At 49.2% G+C, this 16,485-nt stretch overlaps 1 protein-coding gene across 3 annotated transcripts in view; it reads left to right on the top strand.

Moving 5' to 3' along the window:
* Nucleotides 1–16,485, top strand: part of gpatch1 (G patch domain containing 1) — a 65,671-nt gene that overhangs the window by 25,588 nt on the left and 23,598 nt on the right. For all 3 annotated transcript variants that reach the window (XM_078544704.1, XM_078544703.1, XM_078544702.1), the window contains exons 12-13: nt 4,199–4,377; nt 10,856–10,983. In XM_078544704.1, the coding sequence (XP_078400830.1) occupies nt 4,199–4,377; nt 10,856–10,983 (307 nt within the window). The remainder of the gene's footprint in view (nt 1–4,198; nt 4,378–10,855; nt 10,984–16,485) is intronic.

The following is a 16,485-nucleotide window of genomic DNA, read 5'->3' as shown; positions in this document are numbered from 1 at the left end:
ACCTGCCGTCCTTACCTGGTCTGGCCAACATGTGACTCCAGACCCACAGCAATGTGTTTTGAAATGGCTGAGCAAGCCACTCGGTTGTATCATACCACTACAAAGTCTACAAAAAGGAATGAAACTGGATGGATCATCCAGCATTGACCTAGGCACCAGAAGCGACAACGGCGAGCTGTCCGCCCTGTAAACTCCTCCTTACTAACATCTGGGGGCTAGTGCCAAAATTGGGAGAGCTGTCCCACAGACTAGTCAAGCAACAGTCTGACATAGTCATACTCATGGAATTATACCTTATGTCCCAGACACCACCATCACTACCCCTGAGTATGTCCTGTCCTACCGGCAGAGATGGTGTGGCACAGTGGTATACAGGCGGGAGGGAGTTGCCCTGGGAGTCCTCAACATCGACTCCGGACCCCATGAAGTGTCATGGCTTCACATCAGACATAGGCAAGGAAACCTCCTGCTGATTACCATGTACCGCCCTCCCTCAGCTGATGAATCAGTGCTCCTCCATGTTGAACGCCACATGGAGGAAGCACTGAGGGGCTAGGGCACAGGATGTACTCTGGCTGGGGATTTCAATGCCCATCACTAGGAGTTGCTCAGTATCATCACTACTGACCGAGCTGGCCAAGTCCTGCAGTACATAGCTGCCAGTCTGGGTCTGCGGCAGGTGGTGGAGGGAATCAACAAGACGGAAAAACCTACGAGACCTCATCCTCACCAGCCTACCTGTCACAGATGCATCTGTCCATAACAGTATTAGTAGGAGTGACCACTGCATAGTCCTTATGGAGACAAAGTCCTGTCTTCACATTGAGGATACCCTCCATCATGTGTGGCACTATCACCATGCAAAATGGGATAGATTTCGAACATCTAGCATCCTATTGTAGTGGTATGATACAACCGAGTGGCTTGCTCAGCCATTTCAAATGCCAGATTCTGGCATCCACGAGGCGCTGTGGGCCATCAGCAGCAGAATTGTATTCAACCACAATCTGTAGCCTAATGGACGGGCACAGCTATCAAACCAGGGGATCAATCCTGGTTCAGTGAAGAAGGCAGGAGGGAATGTCAGGAGCTGCACCAGGCATACCTAAAAATGTGTCAACCTGGTGAAGGTACAACACAGGACGACTTGTGTGCCAAACAGCGAAAGCAGCGTGCGATAGACAGAGCTAAGCAATCCCTAAATCAATGGATCAGATCTAAGCTCTGCAGTCCTGCCATATCCAGTCGTGAATAGTGGTGGACAGATAAACAACTCACTGGAGGAGCTGACTCTGCAAATATCCCCATCCTCAATGATGGGGGTGCCCGGCACACCAGTGTAAAAGGTAAGGCTGTAGCATTCACAGCAATCTTCAGCCAAAAGTGCCGAGTGGATGATCCATCTCTGCCACCTCCTGAGGTCCCCAGCATCACAGATGCCAGTCTTCAACCAATTCGATTTACTCCACGTGATATCAAGAAAGGGCTGAAGGCACTGGATACTGCAAAGGGATTGGGACCTGACAACATTCCAGCAATAGTATTAAAGACATGTGCTCCAGAACTTGCTGTGCTCCTAGCCAAGCTGTTCCAGTACAACTACAACACTGGCATCTACCCGGCAATGTGGAAAATTGCCCAGGTATGTCCTGTCCACAAGAAGCAGGACAAATCCAACCTAGTCAATTACCGTCCTGTCAGTCTACTCTCCATCATCAGCAAAGTGTTGAAAGGGGTCGTCAACAGTGCTACCAAGCCACCTTGCTTAGCAATAACCTACTCACTGACACTCAGTTTGGGTTCCGCCAGGGCCACCTGGCTCCTGACCTCATTACAGCCTTAGTCCAAACATGGACAAAAGAGCTGAACTCCCGAGGTGAGATGAGAGGAACTACCCTTGACATCAAGGCAGCATTTGACCCAGTGTGACATCAAGCAGTCGTCACAAAATTGAAGTCAATGGGAATCGGGCAGAAACTCTCCACTGGTTGGAGTCGTACTTTGCACAAAGGAAGATGGTTGTGGTTGTTGGAGATCAATCATCTCGGTCCCAGGACTTCACTACAGGAATTCCTCGGGATAGTGTCCTAGGCCCAACCATCTTCAGCTGCTTCGTCAATGACCTTCCCTCTTTTATAAGGTCAGACATGCCCATATGCAGCAAGACCTAGACAACATTCAGGCTAGGGCTGACAAGTGGCAAGTAACATTTGTGCCACACAACTGCCAGGCAATGACCATGTCCAACAAGAGGGAATCCAACCATCTCCATCTTGACATTCAGTGGCATTACCATCGCTGAATCCCCCACTATCAACACCCTGGGAATTATCATTGACCAGAAACTGAACTGGACTAGCCATATAAATACTGTGGCTACAAGAACAGGTCAGAGGCTGGGAGTTTTGTGGAGAGTAACTCACCTCCTGACTCCCCAAAGCCTGTCCACCATCTAGAAGGTGCAGGTCAGGATTGTGATGGAATACTCTCTCCTTGCCTGAATGAGTGCAGCTCCAACAACACAAGAGGCTCGAGACCACCAAGGACAAAGCAGCCCATTTGATTGGCACCCCATCCACTACCTTAAACATTCATTTGCTCCACCATCAATGTACAGTAGCAGCAGTGTGCACCATCTACAAGATACACTGCAGCCACTCACCAAGGCTCCTTCAACAGCACCTTCCAAACTTGCAACCTCTATCACCAAGAAGGACCAGGGCAGGCAGATGCATGAGAACACCACCACCTACAAGTCCCATCCCATCCTGACTTGGAAATATATCACCGTTCCTTCACTGTCGCTGGGTCAAAGTCCTGGAACTCCCTCACTAACAGCACTGTGGGTCTACCTACACCAGTGGACTACAGCAGTTCAAGAAGGCAGCTCACCACCAGCACCTTGAGGGCAATTAGGGATGGGCAGTTGAAAATGCTGGCCTAGCCAGCGACGGCCACGTCCGTGAAAGAATAAATGTTTTAAAGTATATCTGTTCAATTCTTACGCTATTTACATTATTAATTCCCCCAACTCTCTCTGGAGGACCAACGCTCACTTTACTTTTTTCTTTTATAAATACGTGCAGAAACTCTTAGTATCTGTTTTTATATTTCTTGTTAGCTTTCTCTCATACTCTTAATTTCTCTCTCCTTATTAATCTTTTAGTCATTCTTTGCTATTCACTATATTCTGTCCAGTCTGCTGACCTGCCACTCATTTTTGAGGAATTATATGCTTTTTCTTTCAATTTGATACTATCTTTAACTTTCTTAGTTAGCCATGAATGGCATCGCCTTCCCTTAGAGTCTTTCTTTCTCACTGGAATGTATCTTTTCTGAGTATTCTGAAATACCTTATTATATGTTTGCCACTGCATCTCTATTGACCTATCCCTGAAACTACTTTAGCCAGCTCTGGCTTCATGCCCTCATAATTGGCCTTATTTAAAAAACATTTAGATCCATTCTTCTTTCCCTCCAAACTGAATGTGAAGTTCAATCATATTATGATCACTGCTACCTTCATTATGAGGTCATTAATTAATCCCGTCTCATTGCACATTACCAGATCTAGTATAGCCTTTGCTCTGGCTGTAGAACACGCTGCTCTTAAAAGCTGTCTTGAAAACACTCAACGTACTCATCATCCGGGCTACCTTTGCCAATCTGATTTGTCCAATCTATATATAAATTAAAATTGCCCATGATTATTGCCGTACCTTTCTCACAAGCCCCCATTATTTCTTCCTGTATACCCCATCCTACAGTGTGGTTACTGTAGGCAGACCTATAAACTACTCCCACAAGTGACTTCCTACCTTTACCATTTCCCATCTCTACCCAAACTGATTCTACATCTTGATCTTTAGAACTAAGGTCATCTCTCTCTGTTGTACCAATGTCATCTTTAATTAACAGAAACACAGAGCTACCCCTCTGCCTTTTCCTAGCTTCCTGTCCTTCCTAAATGTCATGAACCCTTGAATATTCCAGTCCCAGTCTTTGTCATCACGCAGTTATGTCTCTGTTATGGCTATCAGATCATACATATGTCTATCCTATGTACTCCTTTAATCGTTTTAAATAGCTCGATTAGATCACCCCTTAATCTTCTTACTCGAGGGAATACAAGCCTTGTCTATGCAACCCGCCTTTGTAATTTCACCTTTTTAGCTCTGGTATCGTCTGACCCTCCTAGATGCCCTGACCAGCAGCCTGGATCCCAACATGACGGAATGGGAGCGAGACCGGGAACAGTACGAGTTTAGCCGTGCAGCCACGTTGTATCGTTCCACCAGCAGCTCATTATCATCCCGCTTTACACGCGCCAAGTTTGCTGAGAACACGGACAAGGTGGAAGTGCCTGAGGAACAGGAGGTACGGTAATGCTGACCCTGAGGGTTGACCAGGAGGGAATGGGTCATAGGTCACAACAGAAAGTGCCCAAATTGCACACTTCACTGGTATTGATTTAAAGAAAGATGTTATGTTGTAACCATCCATGTTTCCTTCATGCCTGAGGGGGTAGTACCTGTAATTTTACAAATGTAATTTCGTTGCTGAGTGCATGACGAACATCAAAGTCCGCAGGTGAAAGTGAGTAAATCCACCATCTGTCACACTGAGTCGTACAGACTGGGAGTGATCCGGATCACCGTGTATCATACTGAGTCGTACAGACTGGGAGTGATCGGGATCACCGTGTATCATACTGAGTCGTACAGACTGGGAGTGATCGGGATCACCGTGTGTCATACTGAGTCGTACAGACTGGGAGTGATCGGGATCACCGTGTGTCATACTGAGTCGTACAGACTGGGAGTGATCGGGATCACCATGTATCATACTGAGTCGTACAGACTGGGAGTGATCGGGATCACCGTGTGTCATACTGAGTCGTACAGACTGGGAGTGATCGGGATCACCATGTATCATACTGAGTCGTACAGACTGGGAGTGATCGGGATCACCGTGTGTCATACTGAGTCGTACAGACTGGGAGTGATCGGGATCACCGTGTGTCATACTGAGTCATACAGACTGGGAGTGATCAGGATCACCGTGTGTCATACTGAGCCGTACAGACTGGGAATGATCGGGATCACCGTGTGTCATACTGAGTCGTACAGACTGGGAGTGATCGGGATCACCGTGTGTCACACTGAGCAGGACAGACTGGGAGTGATCGGGATCACCGTGTGTCATACTGAGTCGAACAGACTGGGAGTGATTGGGATCACCGTGTGTCATACTGAGTCGTACAGACTGGGAGTGATCGGGATCACCGTGTATCACACTGAGCAGTACAGACTGGGAGTGATCGGGATCACCGTGTGTCATATTGAGTCGAACAGACTGGGAGTGATCGGGATCACCGTGTGTCATATTGAGTCGAACAGACTGGGAGTGATCGGGATCACCGTGTGTCATACTGAGTCGAACAGACTGGGAGTGATCGGGATCACCGTGTGTCATACTGAGTCTAACAGACTGGGAGTGATCCGGATCACCGTGTGTCATACTGAGTCGAACAGACTGAGAGTGATCGGGATCACCGTGTGTCCTACAGACTGGGAGTGATCGGGATCACCGTGTGTCATACTGAGTCGAACAGACTGGGAGTGATCGGGATCACCGTGTGTCATACTGAGTCGTACAGACTGGGAGTGATCAGGATCACCGTGTATCACACTGAGCAGTACAGACTGGGAGTGATCCGGATCACCGTGTGTCATACTGAGTCGAACAGACTGGGAGTGATCGGGATCACCGTGTGTCATACTGAGTCGAACAGACTGGGAGTGATCGGGATCACCGTGTGTCATACTGAGTCGTACAGACTGGGAGTGATCAGGATCACCGTGTGTCATACTGAGTCGTACAGACTGGGAGTGATTGGGATCACCGTGTGTCATACTGAGTCGTACAGACTGGGAGTGATTGGGATCACCGTGTGTCGTACGGACTGGGAATGATCGGGATCACCGTGTGTAGTACTGAGTTGTACAGACTGGGAGTGATCGGGATCACCGTGTGTCACACTGAGCCGTACAGACTGGGAGTGATTGGGATCACCGTGTGTCGTACTGAGTCGTACAGACTGGGAGTGATCGGGCTCACCGTGTGTCACACTGAGCCGTACAGACTGGGAGTGATCGGGATCACCGTGTGTCACACTGAGCCGTACAGACTGGGAGTGATCGGGATCACCGTGTGTCATACTGAGCCGTACAGACTGGCAGTGATCGGGATCACACTGAGCCGTACAGACTGGGAGTGATCGGGATCACCGTGTGTCACACTGAGCCGTACAGACTGGGAGTGATCGGGATCACCGTGTGTCACACTGAGCAGTACAGACTGGGAGTGATCGGGATCACCGTGTGTCATACTGAGTCGTACAGACTGGGAGTGATCAGGATCACCGTGTGTCATACTGAGCCGTACAGACTGGGAGTGATTGGGATCACCGTGTGTCGTACTGAGTCGTACAGACTGGGAGTGATCGGGATCACCGTGTGTCACACTGAGCCGTACAGACTGGGAGTGATCGGGATCACCGTGTGTCATACTGAGTCGAACAGACTGGGAGTGATCGGGATCACCGTGTGTCATACTGAGCCGTACAGACTGGGAGTGATCGGGATCACCGTGTGTCATACTGAGCCGTACAGACTGGGAGTGATCGGGATCACCGTGTGTAGTACTGAGTCGTACAGACTGGGAATGATCGGGATCACCGTGTGTAGTACTGAGTTGTACAGACTGGGAGTGATCGGGATCACCGTGTATCATACTGAGCCGTACCAACTGGGAGTGATCGGGATCAGCGTGTGTCATACTGAGCCGTACAGACTGGGAGTGATCGGGATCAGCGTGTGTCATACTGAGCCGTACAGACTGGGAGTGATCGGGATCACCGTGTGTCATACTGAGTTGTACAGACTGGGAGTGATCGGGATCACCGTGTGTCATACTGAGCCGTACAGACTGGGAGTGATCGGGATCACCGTGTGTCATACTGAGTCGAACAGACTGGGAGTGATCCGGATCACCGTGTATCATACTGAGTCGTACAGACTGGGAGTGATCGGGATCACCGTGTGTAGTACTGAGTCGTACAGACTGGGAATGATCGGGATCACCGTGTGTAGTACTGAGTTGTACAGACTGGGAGTGATCGGGATCACCGTGTGTCACACTGAGCCGTACAGACTGGGAGTGATCGGGATCACCGTGTGTCGTACTGAGCCGTACAGACTGGGAGTGATCGGGATCACCGTGTGTCGTACTGAGCCGTACAGACTGGGAGTGATCGGGATCACTGTGTGTCACGCTGAGCCGTACAGACTGGGAGTGATCGGGATCACCGTGTGTCACACTGAGCCGTACAAACTGGGAGTGATCGGGATCACCGTGTGTCATACTGAGCCGTACAGACTGGGAGTGATCGGGATCACCGTGTGTCATACTGAGCCGTACAGACTGGCAGTGATCGGGATCACCGTGTGTCCTACAGACTGGGAGTGATCGGGATCACCGTGTGTCACACTGAGCCGTACAGACTGGGAGTGATCGGGATCACCGTGTGTCACACTGAGTCGTACAGACTGGGAGTGATCGGGATCACCGTGTGTAGTACTGAGTCGTACAGACTGGGAATGATTGGGATCACCGTGTGTAGTACTGGGTTGTACAGACTGGGAGTGATCGGGATCACCGTGTGTCACACTGAGCCGTACAGACTGGGAGTGATCGGGATCACCGTGTGTCGTACTGAGTCGTACAGACTGGGAGTGATCGGGATCACCGTGTGTCACACTGAGCCGTACAGACTGGGAGTGATCGGGATCACCGTGTGTCACACTGAGCCGTACAAACTGGGAGTGATCGGGATCACCGTGTGTCATACTGAGCCGTACAGACTGGGAGTGATCGGGATCACCGTGTGTCATACTGAGCCGTACAGACTGGCAGTGATCGGGATCACCGTGTGTCCTACAGACTGGGAGTGATCGGGATCACCGTGTGTCACACTGAGCCGTACAGACTGGGAGTGATCGGGATCACCGTGTGTCACACTGAGCAGTACAGACTGGGAGTGATCGGGATCACCGTGTGTCATACTGAGTCGTACAGACTGGGAGTGATCAGGATCACCGTGTGTCATACTGAGCCGTACAGACTGGGAGTGATCGGGATCACCGTGTGTCATACTGAGCCGTACAGACTGGGAGTGATCGGGATCACCGTGTGTCATACTGAGTCGTACAGACTGGGAGTGATCGGGATCACCGTGTGTCGTACAGACTGGGAGTGATCGGGATCACCGTGTGTCATACTGAGCTGTACAGACTGGGAGTGATCGGGATCACCGTGTGTCATACTGAGTCGTACAGACTGGGAGTGATCGGGATCACCGTGTGTCATACTGACCTGTACAGACTGGGAGTGATCGGGATCACCGTGTGTCATACTGAGCCGTACAGACTGGGAGTGATCGGGATCACCGTGTGTCATACTGACCTGTACAGACTGGGAGTGATTGGGATCACCGTGTGTCATACTGAGTCGTACAGACTGGGAGTGATCGGGATCACCGTGTGTCATACTGACCTGTACAGACGGGGAGTGATTGGGATCACCATGTGTCGTACAGACTGGGAGTGATCGGGATCACCGTGTGTCATACTGAGCCGTATAGACTGGGAGTGATTGGGATCACCGTGTGTCGTACGGACTGGGAGTGATCGGGATCACCGTGTATCATACTGAGTCGTACAGACTGAGAGTGATCGGGATCAGCATGTGTCGTACTGAGCAGTACAGACTGGGAGTGATCGGGATCACCGTGTGTCACACTGAGTCGTACAGACTGGGAGTGATCGGGATCACCGTGTGTAGTACTGAGTCGTACAGACTGGGAATGATCGGGATCACCGTGTGTAGTACTGAGTTGTACAGGCTGGGAGTGATCGGGATCACCGTGTGTCACACTGAGCCGTACAGACTGGGAGTGATTGGGATCACCGTGTGTCGTACTGAGTCGTACAGACTGGGAGTGATCGGGCTCACCGTGTGTCACACTGAGCCGTACAGACTGGGAGTGATCGGGATCACCGTGTGTCACACTGAGCCGTACAGACTGGGAGTGATCGGGATCACCGTGTGTCATACTGAGCCGTACAGACTGGGAGTGATCGGGATCACCGTGTGTCGTACAGACTGGGAGTGATCGGGATCACCGTGTGTCATACTGAGCTGTACAGACTGGGAGTGATCGGGATCACCGTGTGTCATACTGAGTCGTACAGACTGGGAGTGATCGGGATCACCGTGTGTCATACTGACCTGTACAGACTGGGAGTGATCGGGATCACCGTGTGTCGTACAGACTGGGAGTGATCGGGATCACCGTGTGTCCTACTGAGTCGCACAGACTGGGAGTGATCGGGATCGCCGTGTGTCATACTGAGCCGTACAGACTGGGAGTGATCAGGATCGCCGTGTGTCATACTGAGCCGTACAGACTGGGAGTGATCGGGATTGCCGTGTGTCATACTGAGCAGTACAGACTGGGAGTGATCGGGATCACCGTGTGTCGTACTGAGTCGTACAGACTGGGAGTGATCGGGATCACCGTGTGTCATACAGACTGGGAGTGATCGGGATCACCGTGTGTCACACTGAGCTGTACAGACTGGGAGTGATCGGGATCACCGTGTCGTACAGACTGGGAGTGATCAGGATCACCGTGTGTCATACTGAGTCGTACAGACTGGGAGTGATCGGGATCACTGTGTCGTACGGACTGGGAGTGATCGGGATCACCGTGTGTCGTACTGAGTCGTACAGACTGGGAGTGATTGGGATCACCGTGTGTCACACTGAGCTGTACAGACTGGGAGTGATCGGGATCACCGTGTGTCATACTGACCAGTACAGACTGGGAGTGATCGGGATCACCGTGTGTCGTACTGAGCCGTACAGACTGGGAGTGATCGGGATCACCGTGTGTCGTACTGAGCCGTACAGACTGGGAGTGATCGGGATCACCGTGTGTCATACTGAACCGTACAGACTGGGAGTGATCGGGATCACCGTGTGTCACACTGAGCCGTACAGACTGGGAGTGATCGGGATCACCGTGTGTTGTACTGAGTTGTACAGACTGGGAGTGATCGGGATCACCGTGTCGTACAGACTGGGAGTGATCCGGATCACCGTGTGTCATACTGAGTCGTACAGACTGGGAGTGATCGGGATCACTGTGTCGTACGGACTGGGAGTGATCGGGATCACCGTGTGTCGTACTGAGTCGTACAGACTGGGAGTGATTGGGATCACCGTGTGTCACACTGAGCTGTACAGACTGGGAGTGATCGGGATCACCATGTGTCATACTGAGCAGTACAGACTGGGAGTGATCGGGATCACCGTGTGTCGTACTGAGCCGTACAGACTGGGAGTGATCGGGATCACCGTGTGTCGTACTGAGCCGTACAGACTGGGAGTGATCGGGATCACCGTGTGTCACACTGAGCCGTACAGACTGGGAGTGATCGGGATCACCGTGTGTTGTACTGAGTTGTACAGACTGGGAGTGATCGGGATCTGCTCTCTATCTTTACCGAGCCAGTTGATCACAATTAGTGCAGCAATAAAATAATCACCAAAAAGGTCTCAGACTCATTTCTTTAGTATTCACTTCCCCCAGGGAGTCTCATCCTCTCCAAGCCTTTGTTCCCCTCCGGAGACACGGTTATCTTGTATTTTGAATCCCCTGTAGTGATGGTCTGAATCACCCAGCAACCCAGGCGCTGACTGCTTTCCTCTCTCTCTCCTCTCTGCATAGGCTGACATCAATGATAAAGAGTCTGCAGTGAAAATGAAGATGTTCGGACCTCTCACCAGGGACAAGTTCGAGTGGCATCCTGAGAAACTTCTCTGCAAACGATTTAATGTTCCCGATCCCTACCCGGGGTACGTACAAAAGCAGGAATCAGTCTCTCACTCTGACTACATATCGTGTACAGGATTCAGTCTCTCACTCTGGCTACATATAGTGTACAGGATTCAGTCTCTCACTCTGACTACATATAGTGTACAGGATTCAGTCTCTCACTCTGGCTACATATAGTGTACAGGATTCAGTCTCTCACTCTGACTACATATAGTGTACAGGATTCAGTCTCTCACTCTGACTACATATAGTGTACAGGATTCAGTCTCTCACTCTGACTACATATAGTGTACAGGATTCAGTCTCTCACTCTGACTACATATAGTGTACAGGATTCAGTCTCTCACTCTGACTACATATAGTGTACAGGATTCAGTCTCTCACTCTGGCTACATATAGTGTACAGGATTCAGTCTCTCACTCTGGCTACATATAGTGTACAGGATTCAGTCTCTCACTCTGACTACATATAGTGTACAGGATTCAGTCTCTCACTCTGACTACATATAGTGTACAGGATTCAGTCTCTCACTCTGACTACATATAGTGTACAGGATTCAGTCTCTCACTCTGACTACATATAGTGTACAGGATTCAGTCTCTCACTCTGGGATATGCTGTGTACAGGATTCAGTCTCTCACTCTGGGATATGCTGTGTACAGGATTCAGTCTCTCACTCTGGGATATGCTGTGTACAGGATTCAGTCTCTCACTCTGACTACATATAGTGTACAGGATTCAGTCTCTCACTCTGACTACATATAGTGTACAGGATTCAGTCTCTCACTCTGGGATATGCTGTGTACAGGATTCAGTCTCTCACTCTGACTACATATAGTGTACAGGATTCAGTCTCACTCTGACTACATATAGTGTGCAGGATTCAGTCTCTCACTCTGGCTACATATAGTGTACAGGATTCAGTCTCACTCTGACTACATATAGTGTACAGGATTCAGTCTCTCACTCTGGCTACATATAGTGTACAGGATTCAGTCTCTCACTCTGGCTACATATAGTGTACAGGATTCAGTCTCTCACTCTGGCTACATATAGTGTACAGGATTCAGTCTCTCACTCTGACTACATATAGTGTACAGGATTCAGTCTCTCACTCTGGGATATGCTGTGTACAGGATTCAGTCTCTCCCTCTGGGATATGCTGTGTACAGGATTCAGTCTCTCCCTCTCTCTGGGATATGCTGTGTACAGGATTCTGTGACCCAACTTTTAGGTGCTCCAAGTTGTAACAACATCTTGAATATCTCAAGATAGTTTCACAGGATGATTTACTTTTTAGTGGGATGATTACTATTGTGCGAGAAAACAGCAAGATCCCATAGCAACAATGATGTGACTGAGCTCCTGCCTGAGTGTGGAACTTTGGCCAAGTCACTGGGAGAAGTGTTTACTTTTTGAATAATGGTTCCTTCAGCTTGATGTTGAGGGATATAGAGGATTGTATAAAGAGAAAAAGGGAGGCTTATGGCAGATACCGAGGGCTCAAAACAGCAGAAGCCCTAGAGGAGTATAGAATGTGTAGGGAGGAACTTAAAAGGAAATTAGGAGAGTAAAAAGGGAGCATGAAAAAACATTGGCAGGTAAAATAAAGGAAAATCCAAAGTTATTTTACAAGAGGATAACTAGGGAAAGAGTAGGGCCTATTAAGGACCATAGTGGTAATTTGTGTGTGGAGCCAGAAGACGTAGGTAGGGTTCTAAATGAATACTTTGTGTCGGTGTTCACAAGTGAGAGGGACGATGTGGGTATGGGAATCAGGCAGAAGGACTGTGATATAATTAAAGAAATTAGCATTGAAAGGGAGGAGGTTCTAAGCGATCTGGCAGGCTTAAAAGTAGATAAATCTCCAGGCCCGGATGAAATGTATCCCAGGCTGTTGAGTGAGGCAAGGGAGGAGATAGCAGGGGTGCTGGCAATAATTTTCAATACCTCTCTGGCCACAGGAGAGGTGCCAGAGGACTTGGAGGACAGACAATGTGGTACCGTTATTCAAGAAGGGAGGAAGGGATAAACTAGGGAACTACAGGCCAGTCAGTCTAACCTCAGTGGTGGGGAAACTATTGGAAGCAATTCTGAGGGACAGAATTAATCTACACTTGGTGAGCCAGGGATTAATCAAGGACAGTCAGCATGGTTTTGTTAAGGGGAGGTCATGTCTGACCAATTTGATTGAATTTTTCGAAGAGGTGACCAGGTGTATAGAAGAGGGCAATGCATTTGACGAAGTCTACTTGGACTTCAGCAAGGCTTTTGATAAGGTCCCGCATGGGAGACTGATAACGAAGGTAAGAGCCCATGGGATCCAAGGCAATTTGGCAAATTGGATCCAGAATTGGCTGAGTGGCTGGAAGCAGAGGGTGATGGTCGAGGGGTGTTTTTGTGACTGGATGCCTGTGTCCAGTGGGATTCCACAGGGATCGGTGCTGGGTCCCTTGCTGTTTGTGGTATATATAAACGATTTAGACTTGAACGTAGGAGGGTTGATCAGTAAGTTTGCAGATGACACAAAAATTGGTGGGGTGGTAAATAGTGAGGAGGATAGCCTTAGATTACAGGAGGATAAAGGGAAAAGCGGATTTTAGTAAAATAAGGCAGGATCTGGCCAGGGTAGACTGGGAACAGCTACTTGTGGGGAAATCTACAGAGGAGCAGTGAGGGGTGTTCAAAAATGAAATGGGGAGGGTACAGGTTCAACATGTTCCCTCTCGGGTGATAGGAAGAAGTAACAAACCCAGAGAACCATGGATGACCAGAGATATTCAGGATACGATGAGAAGGAAAAGAGAGGCTTTTAGCAGGTACAAGGGAAGCAAATCAGCGGAGGCATTAGTGGAGTACAGAAAGTGCAGGTTGGAGCTTAAGAAAGCAATTAGGAGAGCAAAGAGGGGATATGAGAAAGCTCTGGCTGGTAAAAGTAGGGGAAAATCCCAAGATATTCTAAAAGTGTATCAATGGGAAGAGGATAACCAGGGAAAGATTAGGGCCCATAAGGGACCAAGGGGGCAATCTATGGGTGGAGCCAGAGGACATCGCTAGAGTGTTGAATGAATACTTCACATCTGTCTTCACCCAAGAGAATGAGGATGCAGGTATTGAACTCGGGGAGAGAGACTGCGAGGTTCTTAAACAAATTGAAATAGGGAGTGACAAGGTATTGGAGGTGTTGGCGGGCTTAAAAGTGGACAAACCTCCAGGTCCGGATGATTTGTGTCCCAGACTGCTGAGGGAGGCAAGGGAGGAGACCGCAGGGTCTCTGACCCAAATTTTTAATTCCTCTCTGGCCGTGGGGGAGGTTCCAGAGGACTGGAGAACAGCTAATGTGGTTCTGCTATTTAAGAAGGGTTGTAGAGATAAGCCAGGGAACTACAGGCCAGTGAGTCTCACGTCAGTGGTAGGGAAACTATTGGAGAAAATTCCGAAGGAGAGAATCTATCTCCACTTGGAGAGGCAAAGTTTGATCAGGGATAGTCAACATGGCTTTGTCAGAGGGAGGTCATGCCTAACAAATTTGATTGAATTTTTTGAGGAGGTGACCAGGTGTGTAGATGAGGGTAGTGCAGCTGATGTAGTTTATATGGATTTCAGCAAAGCCTTTGACAAGGTCCCAAATGGGAGACTTATAAAGAAGGCAAATGCACATGGGATACAGGGTAATTTGATAAGGTGGATTCAAAATTGGCTTAGTTGTAGGAGACAGAGGGTGATAAGCCAGTGTCCAGTGGCGTACCACAGGGATCTTTGCTGGGTCCCCTATTATTTGTCATTTATATAAATGACATAGATGACTATGTGGGGGGTAGGATTAGTAAGTTTGCGGATGACACAAAGATTGGCCGGGTGGTTAACAGTGAGGTTGAGTGTCTTGGGCTACAGGAAGATACAGATGGGATGGTCAAATGGGCAGATAAGTGGCAGATGGAATTTAACCCTGAAAAGTATGAGGCGATACACTTTGGAAGGAGTAATTTGACAAGGAAGTATTCAATGAACGGCATGGCACTAGGAAGTTCTGAGGAACAAAGGGGCCTTGGCGTGTGTGTCCATAGATCTCTGAAGGCAGAGGGGCACGTTAGTGGGGTGGTGAAAAAGGCATATGGGACACTTGCCTTTATCAATCGAGGCATAGATTACAAAAGTAGGGAGGTTATGTTGGAGTTGTATAGAACCTTGGTGAGGCCACAGCTGGAGTACTGTGTGCAGTTCTGGTCGCCACATTATAGGAAGGATGTGATTGCACTGGAGGGGGTGCAGAGGAGATTCACCAGGATGTTGCCTGGGATGAAACATTTAAGTTATGAAGAGAGGTTTGATAGACTTGGGTTGTTTTGGTTGGAGCAGAGAAGACTGAGGGGCGACCTGATCGAGGTGCACAAGATTATGAGGGGCATGGACAGGGTGGATAGGGAGCAGCTGTTCCCCTTAGTTAAAGGGTCAGTCAGGAGGAGACACAAGTTCAAGGTGAGGGGCAGGAGGTTTAGGGGGGATGTGAGGAAAAACGTTTTTACCCAGAGGGTGGTGACGGTCTGGAATGCGCTGCCTGGGAGGGCGTTGGAGGCGGGTTGCCTCACATCCTTTAAAAAGTACCTGGAAGAGCACTTGGCACATCATAACATTCAAGGCTATGGGCCAAGTGCTGGTAAATGGGATTAGGTAGGTAGGTCAAGTGTTTCTCATGTGTTGGTGTAGACTCGATGGGCCAAAGGACCTCTTCTGCACTGTGATTCTGTGATCTAGACGGGCTGGTCAGATGGGCTGATCAGTGGCAAATGGAATTTAATCCGGATAAGTGTGAGGTGATGCACTGGGGCAGGACAAACAAGACACGGGAATACACGATGAATGGTAAGACCCTGGGAAGTACCGAGGATCGGAGGGTCCTTGGTGTGCATGTCCACCGGTCCCTTAAGGTAGCGGGACAGGTAGATAAGGTGGTTAAGAAGGCATGTGGGATACTTGCCTTTATTGGCCGAGGCATAGAATATAAGAGCAGGGAGGCTATGCTGGAACTGTATAAAACGCTGGTTAGGTCACAGCTAGAGTATTGCGTGCAGTTCTGGAATCCGCATTATAGGAAGGATGTGATTGCACTAGAGAGAGTGCAGAGGAGATTTACCAGGATGTTGCCTGGGCTGGAGAGTTTTAGTTATGAGGAGGGATTGGGTAGACTGGCGTTATTTTCCCTGGAGCAGAGGAGATTGAGGGGGGACATGATTGAGGTGTATAAAATTATGAGGGGCATAGATAGGGTAGACAGGAAGGAACTTTCCCCTTGGTGGAGGGATCAATAACCAGGGGCATAGATTTAAGGTAAGGGGCAGGAGGTTTAGAGGGGATGTGAGGAAGAATTTTTTCACCCAGAGGGTGGTAGGAATCTGGAACTCACTGCCTGAAAGGGCGGTAGAGGCAGAAACCCTCATAACATTTAAGAAGCATTTGGATGTGCACTTGCGATGCCCTGGCATACAAGGCTATGGGCCTAATGTTGGAAAATGGGATTAGA

This window comes from Cetorhinus maximus, chromosome 6, assembly GCF_964194155.1.
Source record: "Cetorhinus maximus chromosome 6, sCetMax3.hap1.1, whole genome shotgun sequence".
In the NCBI taxonomy this organism is placed as follows: Eukaryota; Metazoa; Chordata; class Chondrichthyes; order Lamniformes; family Cetorhinidae; genus Cetorhinus; species Cetorhinus maximus.
This window is presented reverse-complemented; position numbering and strand designations above follow the sequence as displayed.